The sequence below is a fragment of the Prenolepis imparis genome, unplaced genomic scaffold (assembly GCF_030444845.1).
Source record: "Prenolepis imparis isolate NDT839.2.m4 unplaced genomic scaffold, iyPreImpa1.0 SCAF_6, whole genome shotgun sequence".
Lineage (NCBI taxonomy): Eukaryota > Metazoa > Arthropoda > Insecta > Hymenoptera > Formicidae > Prenolepis > Prenolepis imparis.
Window position 1 is genome coordinate 1546359 of NW_028141164.1, and position 19139 is coordinate 1565497.

Consider the following 19139-nt stretch of genomic DNA (forward strand, 5'->3'; position numbering starts at 1 on the left):
AGACATCTTCGCAATTTGCGCGCGATTATTCATGTGCATTATTTTTATTTCCGTGATATATTTATCGTAGACATGCGCATTATATTTCCAAGGAATCTTTTAAATCAGATGTTCTTTACTTTCTCGACTTTCTCTCTTAAATCCATTATTTACACTTTCTATGATACATGCGATGCTCAAGATTATAGTTTAATCTATTGGTTTACATTGCTTTATTTTCTTTCTCTCTTTTAAAATTTTTTTAGTGATTTATTTTTAACTTTTCCAGCAAAGCGTTTAAAACTATCTACAAAATGCTCTTAAATTGATAGACTGAAAACATTTGCAATTTAATGAAATACTAGAACAACACAAGCGCGCGCTACGCGCGCGCCATTCTTCGATTTTATATAAAAGTTTGAATTCAAAGTTTAAACGTTTTTCGCGAAAATTAAGGCCTGTGTAAGTTGTAGGACATTCGCTGAGGGCTCATTTTGTAGGTCTTGGAGAGACCTTTAAAACGCGCCCACGGCGAATGTCCTACGAATTACACAGGCCTTAATTTTCGCGAAAAACGTTTGAACTTTGAATTCAAAATTATCATTCTAAATTATCATTCTAATTTTAATGGGTGAAATAATATTTATAAATATATATTAATTATTTTAACATCTTTAATATCTTTTAATATTTTTAATTATTTCATTCTAATTTTATTCTAAACTTTTATAATACGTAAAATGTTAACCATGTGTAAATAATATAGCGTACTTTGATAAGATTCGAAAGATATTTGCTTATCAGCAGCAGATAGCAACGTAGCCTGTAAAAGTTGCTCGTAGCAATTTCAAACTTTGGGTGTTAAGTTACAACGTTATTATAAAAGATCGTTAAAAGAAATCAACTTTCGAGATATTATAGTGCAAGGATTAAAAAATTCAAAAGAAAAAAGCTTGAAAAGTTAGATTTTATAATCGCATATTTTCAAACAATCTAAAGAATCTGCTTTATATTATATACACAGCATCGGATTTTATATTAACATTAACTTTTAATGACTAACTTAACTTTGTAAAGTTCATTCGCTTACATGCATCTTGGCTCACAAATAGAACGCGGAAACAAGAACATTTTACGTCATTCGATCAAATAAAAACATGTTTTTTCTTTTAAGCTTGAAAGGCTGTTGTGAGATAAGTCGGTTTTTCCTTCTAAATATTTATACAGTTAAAAGAGAGTCTTTAAAAATTCGATTGATATATCTTAAAGAAAAACATCGGAACGATCGTCTGTCGATTTAATCGTGTCGCGCTAAATAAATTGCGCTAAATCCGTAATGAAGCACTCACATTTCCGAATAGGAAGAACCGCGGTAAGGATTTTTCAGCTTAAATGAGGAAGAATGAAGAAAATTAGCGCATGTCAGCCACGTGCCACAAACCAAGGCACGCGATCGCACAGTGGCGTAGCGATAATCAATTAGATTTTTTATTTCGAGACTTTTCTGACACTTTGACTCCGAATCGTATATAAAATATATAAATAATACGATGAAAAAATAGAACGATCTGTTGACAGAAATTAAAGCAACCAATAACTTGCAGATAACGAAATATTCTGCTATGTGAGATTCTCAGAGAAAAACTCTTTGCAAATTTCTCCTTTTGTACTATAATATAGTCATGTATTGTCATTTGTGCTATTCTTTATATTTAATTATATTTTATTCTATTTTAAGATTTTTATTCTCTAAGCACACGTGGGATTTAAAAGTCATCGCGACTTGTTGAAGAAGAAGGAAAACACTTGCTATATATTGAAATAAATGTAAATGTAATAAGAGATAAATATTGAAATCAAATTCGTTTAAAAATTTACATTGTGAAATATATGAAACTGTTTTCCTTATATTTCTTATAACAAACATTTTCTTATCAAAATTATTTCGTTAAGCGCGATAAAATATTATGGATATTTTATATTGATCAAGTTTAATCAAACGCGCAGCAATTAACGATCAAAGAGCACGTGATCTGGGGAAATTCGCAGAATGACCTTATGATCCGTACAGTTCATTCGATTCAGAGCACAGTATAACTAAAGAACTTTATTACAATCTGCGACTGATAAAATCGATAATTTATTTAGAAACTAAAAATCAGAGAATTAATCGTGCAAAGAAAGCAAAGAGAAAAAATGAACACGTTGTGAAATAAACTTTCCTAGAGATAAAACTCACAAAATTTATCGAGCAACCTTTGTCACAATTACAAAAACAAAACCTCAAATAAATCCATACTTGTCACACGAGTGTAAGTTCAACGTAAAGTTCAAAGTCAACCGATCTGTTTTAAGATGGAAAACACGCTCGCGCGCGGATTTTTAATTATAATTATAAATAAAAAAAAGCAGCAACAATAAGAGAGTGCGAGATTGGATAAATTCGAAATGACACTGCTCTTTGGGATCAAATGCCGCCCACCGAGCGCCCACGGCCCACACACGGCGCTCCGGCTCGGCGCGGCGCCGAGCCGAGCCGCGCGAGGCCGCATCATCAGTTCGCGTACGGCCGCCGAGGTGTGAGGACGTGTTTTCGGCGCGCGTGGAAAAAAAGAGCGAATCATCCCTTGATCCATCCTTACCCGCTCGTCCTCCCCGTTCTCGCTTTGATTTGCCCGCGCGAATGTCAGCTGATCCCCAGTCATGATCTGCACCGAGACACGATACCTCTTGCCGAGAATTCTTCTAACATGCACCCTCGTGGTCACGGCGTACGCCAAGTCCTGGGGTAAGTTTATGAGAGAAAGATATATGACAGACACGTGTGTAGAGGAGCGCTCGTTAATTTCGATCCTTTCTTAATGACACGCTGCGCGCCGGCAAGCAGCCGATTATATGAAAAGGGTCAGACATCGCGAGAGCACCGGTGGCCGTCCGTGTCCGTGTGCGCGTCCGTGTGTACGCGTAAGCGCGTGTTGGTGCACGAGCGCCGACTCCATTCACCTACGGCTGCTCGTCACGTACGCCACTCGTTCGCGTTCGACGTTTTTTTACGCGCGCATCTGATCGCGCACGAAAGCTGAATGAAACGTCACGGCGAACGCCGTTACGCGATATCATTAGAGTATCGTCGATCGTCCGCTCATCATGATTTATCATTCTCGCACGTCCCTATACCTGAATTTATGTAACGAATGTCAGCCGCCAAAGACGCTCGCGCGCGCGCACGTAATTGCACACCCACACATACTTCGATAGAAAACGAGAGTAGGCAGGTCGCGATATCCATCGAAGAAAATCATCATCGTTCCCCCGATGATGTCGGAGGTCGTGAAAACTTTTATTTGGAGACAATTATTTGACGGTCACGTCTAAGCAGGTCGCGCGTTTTCATTTATTAGCACGTAGGAGCGAAATTGCATGATATTGTCATTTATGGCGAAAGAAGTATAAAATTGTTGGCACCTTGAGTCGGTTCCTGGTTTACGCGATGTATAAGAGAGAAAGAGAGAACGTACGTAGTAATGAAATCAATTGGGATGCTTCAAAATCCGCAGTCAATAGTTGGTTTCTCGTCCCGATTATTAATGCGCATCAAATAATTGGGGACATAATCAATGTATCACAATATATCGGAATGCTGACGCTAATCACGCCTTGGAAAAGACAGTCAAAGATCAAAGTATCGTTGTATGTAGAGCGCGATAAGAAATAATAAAATATATTACATAACCGGGGAAAGAACTATTTTCTATCGGCGTAAAATTTGTTAGACAATCATAACATTTTCTAGATAATGCCGGCTTGAATCAAACTAGTCGGAATGTTTATATTATAAATTACTCAGCAGAAAGTTATAACTAGTAGTCATAATAATAAACATCTCGTAAACTTGAACGTGACCGATAAAATTTAATATTAGAAATATCAAAATCACATCACACCTTTATCTTTTAGTGATTATACAATTTTTGAATCCGCCGCATGTGTATGAATAATATTAATAATAAATATTGTACATAAAAGATACGTAAAAAATTCTCGAAGCTTTTAGAAAAAAATTTAAAAAAAGATTTCGCAACGCGACAATCAAGTTTTTATTTATATACGCAAATCACGTGCGCGATCGCATGAAAAATCGCGTATGAATAAAGTAGTGCGAACTCAATTTCCATAAAGCTACCTTCGCATCTCTCTTGCGTTTCTTTTGTTCGAGAAGAATGCGTTTTTTTTTTTCACGCGTAAATGTATTGCTCACAGAAAGTTTTCGGTTAAAGAGAGCGTTGTGTAAACACAGATTTATACCGTTCGAAAGTTTCGAAAAAGTCGATACACATGATGTTACTTAACACGACGTTACTTAAAATATTATCTCGCGACGAATTATTTTTCGTCCTTGTTGCGAACATAAAAAAGATGTTCTATAATTTGGAACAAGTAAGCTCTGCTAATAATATTTGTGCGACTTTTAATGCATTATCACAATCAACTTATTGTTAGTCGAACAAATAATATAGCGGATGTAATAATTCAAAATATAGAAGATGCATTTTTAGATATGCATTATTCAATTCTTAGCAGTATTACGTGTCATATCTGAATTGAATAATTAATATTGATACTTTAAGAAGCTAATTTCCATTAAGGCTTGACAATATATTTCTGATGCATAATATGATACATGACTGAAATTCTCGTGAAGAAAAAAAAAATAAATCTGCCTGCTTCACAATAACTTAATCAAGGTTATATTAATTCTTGTATAAAATGATATGCGACGTTTTTCATAAATTTAAAATATATCGAATTTCTTTTTACAAAAAATTGGTACACTTTCTTTTTTTAGGAAACATAGAAATACATGGTATCTGTCTCTCTAATGTTAATAAATTGCATCGTGATATTGCGCATAATATGTTTTCTCGCCAGCTATTCAAACGCATACACTTTATCAGTTGCAACTCGATAAATAAATTATTCAACACTGTGATAGATCGCTAGAACGTTTCTCGTTTCGTGATAACTGATCGCAACACGATCCTGCTACGTATCTGCACAGAGAATTTACTCTGAAAATCATGATAATCTCGTGGGACAATATGGCATGGAAAGAATTTTATGAAAATTTCTCTGATTAATATTTCACAATAAAAAATAATATCTCACAATAAAATATAAAATATGTTTGATTAATTTTACTATACTTTTAGTACAATTATATTATTTTATAGTTTACTTATAGTACAATTATATTATTATTTTTTATTGTAGTAAATATTAATCAGAAATTCTCATAAAATTCTTTCTATACCATATTGTCCCACGATCACCATGATTTTCAGAGTAAATTCTAAGAGAAAATTCTCTCCGTTTGTTCGCGACGAGTCATCGCGAAAAGAAAATCAGATAATGCTGTTAAAAATAAATCTAGGTAATCGCTCGATCGCATCGATTGATTTATGTTAACGCGATAATTTTTGTATACAAATTTTTGTATACAAATTTTTGTATACAAATCGTATACAATTAAAATATTTTCTTCATCAGAAATTCCCGCGATGCTCGCGCATCTTTCACAATCATAGTGCGCGATCTTTCACAATTATAGTGTTTCTTGTAATTCACCGAAAGATCGACAAACCGTAAATGTGCTTCGTAACGCAGCGAAAATATACATTTCGACTAAAGCAAAAATATGTAGTTAAGATACTTTATCACACAGTAGTGTGCTTACGTGAATGTAACGAATATTGAAAAAGTCGTTTCACGTGTGCTGTTTATCTTACTCATTAATTCTATCACGGTCATCAATTGTAATTATGCATACCTTATTCAATTCAGTGTATCTCTTTCTATTCCACTAAGAATCTATTTGCGGTGTTTCTCGTTTTCACGTCACGAATACGTACATCAGATACATTAATTACAATAGTCGACGCATACACATTTAAACGTTAAATAAAAGTAAAAAGAATATTAAAATTCAATTATTTTTCTGCAAGATAAAAATTTCATTCCATGTTATTAGATTGCTTGAAAAGCATGTTTAATAATGAAAATTGATTATATAAGTACATTATATTAAAATATAATTTCAGTCCTGAAAAGAATATTCTGAAAAGAATATGCATATTGACTTACAAATAAATAGATCAAGTCGTAAAGTATCACAAATTCTCAAGTGACGCGACGTGCGACCGTAGCTCCTCTAGACTCGGCGTTGAAGTTCTATTGCCGAGAGAGTAAAGATATTTTTTTTTTTTTTTTTTTTATAAATTTCAATGATAATCTCGAGTGTTGCGAAATGTCTATGTAACGTAATATAATTAGATTACTTTCCGACTAATCAATGATAAAGAATTCAAGAGCGACTTTGTAGATTAGACTACGATAACGATCTTTCTGCAATCCTTTTGCACGTATTCACAAAAGTATGAAATTATGTAATATAAAAAAAAAACAGAAATTGTAATTATTTGTTCTTTTAATTAATCGACAAAATCTAATTATTAAACAATTATGTATTAACACAGAGTATTACTTAATATTTTCAGGCAGCATTATTAATTTTTTTTTTTTATTTAGAAAAATCAGGTTGGCCAACTAAAACCAGATTCTAAATTGTTCTTTAACGGTTCTCTGACCGTTCTCTTCTTTTTGCAGACTTGGCCGTGGTAATCGGCAGCGAAATCGACTTTTTCGCGCGGAACGGTTCGCTCACGGGTCACGCTAACATCGCAGAAGCTGTCGCCCTGACCGGAGTAACATACGATGATACAACTCGAACGATGTATTTGTCCGACGTAAGAAACAACGTGTCTATATTTAGTAACGATCTCACGGAGAAGAATTTTACTTCAACCCCCTTACTTAAGAGTAAGTATAGAAAAAACATGCAAATTGAATTTTTTAATTGTAGTAAATTAAATCCGACAAAATAGCTTCACAGATATTTTAAAAATTATAAATAAAGATTAACTAATCTTTTCTTTTTACCGATGAATTTGTTTTAAATTATAAAAAAATTTAGAATTGGAATAGATGAAATTGAAAAGATAAAATAATTATATTTATAAATTATAAATATACAGAGAATATATATATAAATTATGACATTAGAGAAAATATGAAAATTCAAACGAATACGATTTTTATACCCATTGAATGTCAATGAAGGACTTTTGCTTGATAAGTGTGATATAGACATAAAAACATTATAAAACTCGTGACGTATTTCAGCTAAAGATAATTTAACTATAAACCAGTTTTATTGATGAAAAATTATTTTTTCGGATGTATCGTTAATTGAAAAAATCTTTCATATTAAATTCTTCACATTAAACATCATTATCATCAAATGTTTGCGTAGATATCGCGATCCTTTCGGCCCATCTCCTCTCAGAAAGAACATAATATTTTGCTATGTCATTGCAAAAATAAATTATAACTATATCATGGCATTAAAAATTTTTATGCGCATTTTGCTCTTCGGAATCTCTCGCGTTGAGAGAAAAAAGTCGAGATAAACACTTATTTACCATGAAATGTAATTTTTTTACGATGTAATATAAAATAAACGTATACATAATTAAATTGTGTAGAAGAGAACGGAATGCACATCGTAGGGATAGTTTTCGACACCTCATCGCGAACTTTATTCTGGGTCGACGCCTTGAAGGAGATCATCGCGAAGATGGTCGTGCCGTTAAAGGACGAACCAAGTAATCCTGTCATTTTGCACAATCTCACTGGGAATAATCCACGTGGCATCGCTCTCGACGTGTGTAACAGGTGTGCCATTTATGATATTCTACTTTATGGAGATTTCTCTTCTCGTCGCATCTGTATGATCTAGAAATATTAAACGAGTATTAAAATAGAAATCGTAAATTATAATGAAAATATTTCTATAAATAAAAATGATAAAATAATAATGGAGATATATGTACGTAAAAATTTGTCTCATCGATTTGGTTATATTTGGAATCTCGCATCTAATTTTTACAAGTCAATTTAGTAACATTCGATATATCACATATCACAAGTAAAGCAATGTAAAATAGCATTATTTTTAACATTATGTATTTGTACGGATGCGAATTAAAAAAAGAAAACGAAAAGGAGCAAAGTGCATGTGAAGGATTGATTTCACATTGATAGCTTTCGCGACAATTTTCAGTTCATTGACCCATTTCGCATTGTCAGCGAAATACTGAGACTATGTAAAAAAGAGAAAAAAAAAATAAAAGCACAGCTGAAAATGAGCCTAAAAGGCGTAAGAGATCACATTCAAATATTTCGATTGCTTACTCATTTTGCATTGACAGTGCAATTTCTTGTGTAAGAAGATATTTCCTCTAAAATTCTACCGTTATATAAAATAATTATTAAAATTATTTATTTATATATATATATATATATATATATATATAAAAGAAAGCATTTGTAAGCAAATACAATTTCTAAAAAAATTTTGTTAAAATTTAATCTTAACGCGCGAATTTTTTAGATATTCTGTCGTATTAATAACTTATATATATATATATATATATATATATATATATATATATATATGTATATCTCTATTTTTATCGTGTGTTTTGCTTCGAATTATTTCAACATGAATTTTTCTCGAAAAAAAGAAAGAGAAAAAAGATGGAAAATCAACAATAATAATCACAACTCGATGACTCTTTCCACAGCTTCATATACTGGGTGAATAGCAATACTACGAACCCCAGTATCGAGCGTTCTAATCTCGACGGGAGCAATCGGACAATCGTCGTCAAGGAAAATTTGTATGAACCCCTGGCGGTGGCAATCGATCACGCGCAGCAAAAATTATATTGGATCGATGACGTCGAGGGGATTCGTTTCAAGATCGAGCGCAGCAACTTGGACGGCAGCGAGCGGGAAACGCTGGTCCACAACAAGCATCAGCAGCCGGTCTATCTGGCGGTGGACAGCGAGTCGGTGTACTGGTCCGATTGGGTGCACAAGGCGGTTTGGTCCATGCCGAAGAAAGCCAAAGTCGAAAATTATCCGACCCAGTTCAAATCATACTACGATTCTAGGAGAGATGCCGATCCGGTCGGCATCGTTACGCGCGACAACGTCGGCAAAATCGATTGCGCGGCAATCTTCTCGATGTTGGAGGAAAGGACGAATTTGTCGGAGCCCATTTTACGAGAGACATTTAATAATTTAACTACCAGCACGGAGGAATCGGATTTGACCACCGAGATCTCCAAATACTGCCTAAACAATGGCCATCTGAACAAAACAGACGGCACGTGCCGATGCAAGCCAGGGTAAGTGGCAGTAACAAGTAGCTTTAATACAACGTATAAGCGGAATATTGAAAAAAAATTAATGTTACAGTATAACAAATTAAAAACCTACTTTTTTTATATATTATAATAAACATTATTTTTATATTAGAATAGAAGTAGTCCATAGCATATACTTTTAAGATCGATTAAAGCAGCTAGATATTTCCATAGTACTATTGCTATAATAATTCGCAAAAGTCACATAATCCTTACAGGTTCACCGGACCCGTTTGTGAAATTTCGATTTGTCACAATTACTGCCTTCACGGTAAATGCATTATAAATCAACGCGGACTTCCCGAATGCGAGTGTACGGACACATTTAGCGACGCTCGATGCGAGAAGGACGTTTGCGACGATTACTGCCTGTTCGACGGCAAGTGTTCCGTCCAAAATGGAAGGCCGTTCTGTAGCTGTAAATATTCCAAAGGGACTCGATGCGAAGAGCTGAACGACATTGCGCAAATCTGCGCAAACTATTGCGCGAGCAATCGCAATGAATCATCCAATATTAGCATGGTATTGTGCAGGTACGCAGATGCTTCGTTAAAAAACAAGATTTCGTAATTGCAATCGATTGGTATTTAATAATTTCATACGTAATATTCTCAGTAATATTTAATATAACGTTATAATTAGAAACAAAATATAAAAAAATTATACACAATTATATACCTTAAAAATAACAATATGAATTTTTAAGAAATTACATTTCTGTTCACAAAAACTATATATATATATATATATATATATATATGTATATAATATACGATTTTAAAGTAATCTATGTATACATAAATGCAATATGGAAACATCAATGTTATTTTGCATGAACAGGTGCACGGACTCGAATCAAACGGCCGAGAGACTTACGTTCAACGATAATTTCCAAAGTGACATCTTGCTACCGATATTTGTAGCCCTCACTGCTACGTTTCTTCTAGTGATTGCTGGGCTTAGTTACTACGTGAACAAATTACGAAGGCGCCCGCGTATCAAGAGGCATTATGTGGTCAGTAAAGGCGTGATGCCGCTCACATCTCGACCACAAATACCGGATCAGTGCGAAATTACCATAGAAAATTGCTGCAACATGAATATCTGCGAAACTGTGAGTGAAATGTCATCTAAATAAGACCGCTCGAAGTCGATAGTGGATTATCGCCTCCGCTTTGCTGACACTAAAGAAACTTGAGACCGAATCTCGCGAAGCGCATAATTTTCACGCATCGCGCTCGCACTTTGCCTTGAACGCAAAATCATTACTCTTCGTAATCGGCGCGCTCTCACACTCTTATAATTATCTACATAATGATTTATTAAAAGAAATTTTATTTGTTTTAACTGACAAGAATACGCGACCGCATTCAATCATGCATTAATTCTGCATTTAAAAAATATAATCAAATATTTATTTCTCATAATAATTGCTTTCGCTCAAGGTTACAAGTTTCCTTTTTAGCGCTTGAAGAAGATATTAAAATTAATTTATATGTATTATAAGTATACATATTTTTTTTTTAACTAGCGTTATTTGACATTTAATCATTATCTTATTAAAAAAACGTTTTTTAAAAATAACGGTTTCTTGTTACAAATCAGTATTGTACTAGTAGCTAGTTAGATTAATCTTTTCTAATTATTTATTATTTGTTATATAAATTATTTAAATAATTTGCTTCACTTTTTTATATGAAAGATTTAGCTGTTAAGAAATATGTAGCGCGAGAATTATCTCATAAATAGCCGCTCGCTTTACTTGACGCGCAATAAACTTAATATTATCATATATTACGTCATATATACTGTACTATTGTTTTTATAATTAATTTTATAATTATTTTGTTTTCAATTTTATCAATTTTATGCATTCTTTCGCGTCGGAATCGAAAATTCACATCGCGAGTTGACGCGACTGCCGGCATCTTGCATATAGAGAGAATTATATCAAATCATTTTTATAGTCTCACTATCATTTCGCTTAATTTTATAAATACATTTACATATAAAATTTCTCGAAATTTACTTTGCCGATGGAGAAAAAGTCAGTATTGAACGATCTGTTATCTTAAACAACTTAAAGAGAGTGCAAAAATAGATTATTCTATCTCCGACAGTTTTATGAGCGCCGCTAATGTGTTTATGCGATTTCTATTGCAGTGTCAACGATCGAATTATACTAATTGATTTGTTTTGTCTGTTATTCCCACATTATTCCCGTGTCGGTTCATTCATTTAGTAATCGGTTAATAAATGAGGTCGTGAGGATGGTCAGCGACCATTCATATGATTAATTATGTGTGATAATGTCAGTAATTACAGTTTTGTTTTTGCATACAATTCGAGGGCATGATTATATTAGACAGACGAGACGATTATTAATAAAACTTTCTACAAAGACATTTGTAATGTGCTTTATAAAGAATAAATATATTTTATATATTATATATTATATTATAATTATTTATGATATATCACAGTATTAATTCGAATTTGCCAAGAAAGCACGTTAGCGCCAGAGTATTTCTAAATTCATTTAAGTTTAGATAGAAGCAACTATTTGGTCGATTTTGTAAATCAGAATAAAATTCGGCAGTCATAAGATAGATAATGGAACAATTGCGTTCTCTTTTGCAGCCGTGCTTCGAACCAAAATTACGAACCGGGGTGCCAATAGCCAATACCAAAAAAGAAGAGAAGAATTCCTTGTTGGATAATATGGAGGGTAATTCGTGCTAGCACAGACTACTCGTCTCGTCTCGTCGTATGAAATGGCGAAAATTCTGCACGAGCTCTGCGCCGCGCCGAAGACGTTGTATTCGCGGGGATTGTTCCATACTGTCTGTACATACTGCGGCGGCGAACTTTAGTATTGTTGTTAAGTTTGCAAACATCCGTGTTTACGGGATACGCGCTGTGTCGGCAATTCATTTTGCTCCATCGTGAAAAATGAAGCCAAAGGTCTTTTTTAGAAAGTCCTATTTCTTAGTATGTCATACACGCTAAGGCTGTGTTTTTAGAATCATTTTCTCGCTTAGTAGTTAAACTCATCATTTAATCTTGTTAGACGCTTGTTCTACGAGATACAAAACGCGAACTGGTTTTACGTTTTGCCAAATCTATCAAACGCAAACGCTCGTGACTGCACACAAGCAACATTAAAATTTTAAATAAAGACGCGAGATATGTATTTATGGAGATATTATATATAATGGAGGATTAATAATAATATTATGAGATATGAGATACAATTTCTCCATTATTAAAATCTGCATAACATATATACAACGATAGTAGAATCAAATTTATTTTTAAACATTGTTGCAGACCGTTTTAAGTAACAAATTTAAAAAATAAGGTATATAATGAGTAACGCTATATATATGCATATATATATCTGTATCTATATACATATATATGTACATATAGACTTTTGGCAAAGACATGCAGTTTTCGTGAAACTGTAACTCGTCAAGAAAAAAAGAAGGCACACATATGCCTACTGGAACCTATTCGAGCAAGCAAAAGACATGTACACAATATCTAAAAATCTTTTTCAGTAATGCATCAATAGGTACCTGCCAAACAACATAACTCAGGCTCTCTAATATGAAAATTTTTATATTTTCACATTTTATCCTGTTCATTTCTCTTATACAATCAAGACAAGCTCTGAGTCCTTACTCAGGTGTTCAGCTGAAACAAATTGAAAAAAAAAAACAGAGAGAAGATGTAAGGAAAAAGTAGTTATCGCAGTCACGGGGTGCGCAAAAGTTGCCTTAAGCGATAATTCTAATTGTTGCTCAAAGTACTATTGAGTACATTCCTGAAGAAAATTTAGATCGTGATGTGGCGCGTCACAAAGATAAGTAGTTCTCTTGTAACATTTTCTGACTCAGCCATCCGTCAACGGGCTTTACACACAAGTATGTTTATGTGTAACGGGACTATATATCATTAATTTAATCATTATATCAGGACGTAATTTGATGTAATTTCATCGTCATTCTTAGTCTTATTCTGGCGCACACACATTCATCAGTAATATAATCGCGCGAAGACTTTTATATCTTACCAAGCGCTTTTAATTTCATTCTTCAATTAACGAATTCTCACATTTCATACTTTCGTAATCATACTCTATCATTTTTTTCTCATACTGTGAGTACAATACATGCATATAACGTTCATGAAAAACTCGAGTTGGATCGTGCTTTTACGCACCGAAATATCTTCAATGTGAATAATCCATACCGTGATCGGATACTATAACTGTCTTAATCTAACTCGGGGATCGTTATCACTAACATTCATAATAAGGATATGTAAAATTTATATCGCATGTCTCTAGGCAACTAAATACATAATATATGTATACACATGCTACATTATGAGATGTATACTATAGATAAAATAGGGAAAAACATTCAGAGTTATATACAATGGATACGAATGATCCTCACTGTTAAATACCGAAATATATATATATATATACGTATATATATATATATATATATATATATATATATATCTCCCAGTGATACATTACACTGCAGATCTATGCATACTATGCAAGAAGTTTCCGATTGTATTTATATATACACCAACAAGGTCCGTGATCTCGGTTCTATTTTCGAGGATCATCAATTTTTACATAGAATATCGTTTGAAGATACCTAGCGTTTTTATTGCAGAACAATACTCCGTTTACTTAACTTTAAAAACTTTTGTTCTGTGCAAAACGCGAAGCCAACTTTTAAGTCTTCTTTTTTTCTTCCAATTTTTTATTCCATCCCAAAAAAGGCGCGCGAACTCCTGAATCTTTTTTTATCGCATTCAATTATAATAGTGGGCATATAAAGTCACATGCGATATGAAGAGTATACTTGTACATTAAAAACGAATTTTATTTTTTGTTATTCTGGTCGTAAGACAGATAATCCTAAATTTTATTTTTAAAATGTCTATATCCGAAGAAATCGATCATAACAGCAATTAGCGGTAACTTAAAAAGTTACTTAAAGCGTATAATTTTTATGCACACAATTGTTTTTTTTTTTTTTTTAATAGTAATAACAAGAGTACAATTATTGATTTACTAGAGAATTGTCACATCGACTTAAGTTATATTAATTAAGACAGATTATATGAAGCATTATATATAGAAAGAAAACTACTGTTTAATTCTAATCACGTCATAAAGCGACAAACCAATGATTACCGTGTTGTTCATTAATTGTTTATAGAATTTATGTTATTCTTTATAATACGGAATAATGTTCCTGTCGTCGTGACAAAACAAATTATTCGCAATACATGACGATACTTTCTGTTCCTGTATACGATAGATGCTACTTAAATTGTCAACTTTGTTTTTTAAATCTAATGTATAATTTTATACAAAGGATTTACGACATTTGCCCCGACTATCATTATTAATATTATTATATATCTATATATATACATATTTAAATATAAACGTATATATTTATATGTATATATATATGAAAGAGTTGCGCGATACGTACCCACATATTGTGTTTGGAAGGTAGCCCTCTCCCGCACACTCATCCTCAGAGACGGGATAGTGGATTTATGGTGAAAGGGTTATATTCCTGAAGAAAATACAACCATAATGATGCACAGTATATAATATGTTTCTATTATTATTTGTATCATATTATAAATCAGGATTATAAACTTTGCTCATATGCAATATTTTTTTCAAACTTATAGTCCTTTTTATATGAAAATTAAAAAATTTACTGTGTTTATTTTAAATATATATGTACTTAAACAGTTAACTATGCTAAATTGTACTTAAATTGTGTAGTTAAATAATTAAAATTATGAAATATAATTTCAAGAACACAACATATTACATACTTTGCATCTCTTTAAAATGGTTATAACGCTGGTTGCTATTGTATACAGATAAAATTGGAAATAAAATGGATTATCTCTCATTACTGATATTCTTAATTTATATATCTTATTATTGGGATAAATATATGTTGTTGAGTTGTAATTTCAAGAGAATATGCCTTTAGTTTAAGAATAATATTAGGTAAAGAAAGTATCATATTCAACTTTTTTATCTGCTGGTTTATAAACGAGAAAAGAAACAAAAATTAGAGATACGTATCTTTAAAAAAATCGACGAAATTGTCAGACTATTCTCCTAATTTCAGCTACTGAATTTAAATATGTAATGCATTTTTAATTTAATTTACTTTTTGTGTTGAAATATATTCTCTCCTAATAATTAAGATTTTTTTAGAGTGATTTAGACATGCATTACATATAATATTATTTAATTAAGATTATTATTACTTCATTAAATTGCAGTAAATTGTCATAATTTTTTTTTTTTACTTCTGTACAATTTATTCATATAAAATATATGTACATATAAATAAGTAAATTGATTAATATCAGACTCTATATTATACAATAACCGAATAAAATATGTATGTATATTTTACAAGAGTCATTAAACTTATTACTAATATTTCGGGTTTTAGAATCAATCGGTATGATTGCGATAAAAACAATGAAAATGATATTACAATATTTTCTAATGACGAAATTAATATTCATTATGTAAAAAAAAACATAAAAAATAATTATCACATTTGAAAATATTGAAAATATCTCATTATATACTATCACAATTATTCCGATTGTTTCTACTAATCTTACATTCGTTCGTATCACCGCGCATATTTTCCATTATGTATATTTAATATCTTCAACAGTTCACAGGCATATATAACGTTGTTCGCAGAAATGCAAAAATTGTATACACATAAAACGTACAAAATATCTTCCCTGGCAGTCATCGAGTCACATTATATTGTACTGTAGAATTTATTACAAAATACAAAATATAAGATTCAAATTCGCGAACAAATGCAATAATATTTCATGTCGCTACGAAATAAGCAATGTGCCAAACAAGATTCATTATAACAAAATTTAATATCAAAATTATTACATTTAATAGATGAAATTGGGAAAAATTTTAAAAACTTAAATTTAATGTTTTTCTTTTTAAAAAAATGTATAGACGCATATGCGAAATAATAATGCATACTAGATACCGAGCTACCATCGTAATTAATTGTAATAGCTTAATTTCGCCTTAAACTTAATACATTGTCCATCACATATTTATTTTGTGTATTTTCTCTTTTCATCACTTTCAAAACCAGAATCTAGATCATCGCTTTGACACTTTTTCAATGTACAACCTTTAAAGTTTTGTCTGCAAGATCCTTGTTTTACTAACAATTTTTTAATGCTATCTATTAAATGCTCAAAAAAATTCGGATAACCGTCGTATCCAGGAAAAACATTAACATCTATTATCGCATATTTTCCAGTATGATTCTCGATTACAACATCTATTCCAACTAGAACAAGCTGAAATATTTCTTGAATATTTTTCACAATCTTTTCAAAAATTTGATAATTTGGCTTTACAGTTAAAGGAATGTCATCTTCAGACAATATAGACCACTTAGATCTACTCCCACTTTTCGATATATCGTGCGAATCGAAAAATATTGTACTTAACGAATTACAGTCTTCTTGGTAAAAGTTTTTGAAGCTAGGACGCTCAACCACGTGAAAACGATCGCCCACGACGAATAACTTATATAAAATAGCATTATGGTTGATGAAATCCTGAGCAACGCAAGGTAGTTGACAGTCTTTCAAATCCCTTTCGTTGAAGATTATCATCATCTGAAATTAGATATTAAGTAATTTTCTCAAATCTTGATTCTCTCTCGTTTTGTTTTACGCAAAATACATACCTTATGCGCATCGCTCGAGCCATATGCAATAAGTGGCTTACAAACAAATGGATATTTAATATTGCGCTTTTTTAACGTTGATGCTATTTCGTGAACATTTTTGCTTTTGATTTCAACAAAGTTAGGAGTAAATACATCTGAAAAAGAATAAATTGATGTAAAATATATGGCTCAATTGTTTTACAGTCAATATTATATAACAGATTATAAATTGCATACCTTTAAACTGAATGCCTTCCTGTATAAACTCATAAGATTCACATCGATTGCGTAAATTTCTAATATTGTCCAGAGGGTCAATAACAATCAAATCTGGGTGTTTGGCAATGTACTCTTGCAGTCGCAAAACAATATCCTCGGCCTGTAAAAATACAAGAGAAAATCAGTAATAATGTAAACATCGCTATAAATACTTTCATACATTTTTATCGCCACTTTCTGCATGCGATTGTGTATCTGTCAGTTTGTGTAGAAAAACATGTAATGGTCCCTGCTTTTCAAGGCTTGAACTCACATCAATCTGAAACAGATCAAAAATTTTAAGATATTAGAAATATTTTTTGACACCTCAAGACCTGCTTGTGCAGAAATGATGCAATTTTTGCAAAATACATTGTAAAAGAAAAAAAGTATATTATAGAGCGCACTTTGCAATCGGAGCAAAAGATACAATATGGTATAAAGAATCTTTTCTTTAATTACAATGATCTTTAATTATAACATAGGTCGAAATCGTTCTCGCCTATGCGAGCATATTTTCAAATTTATCTTCCATGATGTATCTTGAGATTATAAGAGAAACCAGTTTCAACCATACACATAACCTATCTTGGTGCAGCATATTTCTCCCAATTTCGTACGAATGGAATTTCATGTGTCGGTAGGGAAAGCATTTTCGGCTTACCATTTTCAATTGAAAGCCCTCGGACTGGCATACGTCCTCGAAATCGTTCCAATTGAATTTCTGCCGTTTTTTCTCCGGCACCCAGTAACCGATGACATACTTGTCGCACATTTTTCCCCTCGTCCTCGTTAATCACGGGGCGCGATCGCGTCTCGTGTCACTCGTCCGAAAAATTGACGATCCGCGATCCTCACCACTCTCCTCCCTCGTGGCACTATTTAAACGATCCCCGGTAAATCGATCTCATTTTTCCGCAGCGTGTCACGTACGCGGTTATGTCTCATGCCGCATTCAAAACGCCGTGTTTCGCGCGTCTTCTCTCCCGATCGTCCGCCGATTTCCTCCTCTTCGAGATCCGATCCGAGATCGCGCGGCTACTTCGGCCGCGAAAGACCGGCGACGAAAGAAACAGATTCCGCGCACAATCGCCCCTCGTCTCTTGTACTTGAGATCTACGCGTTACTAATTCTATTGTTTACTTTCCAGAGCGCACACGTTGAACACGCCGCCGGAAGTTAGATTCTTTATCGGCCGTGCGCGTGATTGGAAAAGTAAATACGTGACCGGCAAATACTCGGAACGGGCTCGCTCTTTGAACGGGTGATTATAGAGCTCTTTCAACAACTTCGACGATGACTAACGACAAATGTCATAGATATTTCAAGAATGTAGAAAAATATATTTTTCTCGATTAAAATTTTTATATTCAGGTATGTATCTTTTGGCTTTTTTCTTTTTATTACTAATCGCAATTATTAATTAAATTCAGAAGTCAATTTCACGATATTAAGAATAATTTATATAAATTTTAATCTGAATTTGCAATTAATTTCAATTTGATATGTATATACAATGTGCTTATCTCTTATCGAATTATACTCTTTTAAAAACTTTGACGAATTTTACTTTCTATGGAAAAGTAAAATAATATTTTATATGAATGCGCGAGCGATTGATAAATATGTATAGCTTTATAGAAAAGACCTAATTTATTTATATATAAATATAATTATTCACATTATTTATATATTACATGGATATATTAATTATATTAACTGCTACAATTTAAAATGAAAAAAGAAATGTGCTCAATTTCTTTTATAT

General features: G+C 32.6%; 2 protein-coding genes across 2 annotated transcripts; one reads left to right on the plus strand and one right to left on the minus strand.

Moving 5' to 3' along the window:
* Window positions 1-2538: 2538 nt before the first annotated feature.
* Window positions 2539-15277, plus strand: Cue (Low-density lipoprotein receptor repeat domain-containing protein cueball). Its single transcript, XM_083040642.1, has 7 exons — window positions 2539-2767; window positions 6643-6855; window positions 7581-7770; window positions 8682-9290; window positions 9527-9841; window positions 10149-10422; window positions 11949-15277. Exons 1-7 carry the CDS (start codon window positions 2683-2685, stop codon window positions 12048-12050), a joined length of 1788 nt encoding a protein of 595 aa, XP_082896768.1. The 5' UTR covers window positions 2539-2682; the 3' UTR covers window positions 12051-15277.
* Window positions 15278-16036: 759 nt separating this feature from the next.
* On the minus strand, window positions 16037-18590 carry LOC145937557 (inositol-tetrakisphosphate 1-kinase). Its single transcript, XM_083040673.1, has 5 exons — window positions 18036-18590; window positions 17553-17651; window positions 17351-17492; window positions 17132-17268; window positions 16037-17060 (listed from the first exon to the last, which is right to left on the minus strand). The coding sequence occupies exons 1-5, from the start codon at window positions 18144-18146 to the stop codon at window positions 16485-16487; spliced, it is 1065 nt and encodes a 354-aa protein (XP_082896799.1). The 5' UTR covers window positions 18147-18590; the 3' UTR covers window positions 16037-16484.
* Between the last annotated feature and the right edge of the window lie 549 nt (window positions 18591-19139).

Coding starts and splice junctions, on each gene's coding strand:
- Cue (XM_083040642.1), top strand. CDS start 2,683: ATGATCTGCACCGAGACACGATACCTCTTGCCGAGAATTCTTCTAACA. Junction 9,291..9,526: donor ACGTGCCGATGCAAGCCAGG/GTAAGTGGCAGT, acceptor TAATCCTTACAG/GTTCACCGGACCCGTTTGTG. Junction 10,423..11,948: donor ACATGAATATCTGCGAAACT/GTGAGTGAAATG, acceptor TCTCTTTTGCAG/CCGTGCTTCGAACCAAAATT.
- LOC145937557 (XM_083040673.1), bottom strand. CDS start 18,146: ATGTGCGACAAGTATGTCATCGGTTACTGGGTGCCGGAGAAAAAACGG. Junction 17,269..17,350: donor GGAAGGCATTCAGTTTAAAG/GTATGCAATTTA, acceptor ATTCTTTTTCAG/ATGTATTTACTCCTAACTTT. Junction 17,061..17,131: donor GCTCGAGCGATGCGCATAAG/GTATGTATTTTG, acceptor ATCTAATTTCAG/ATGATGATAATCTTCAACGA.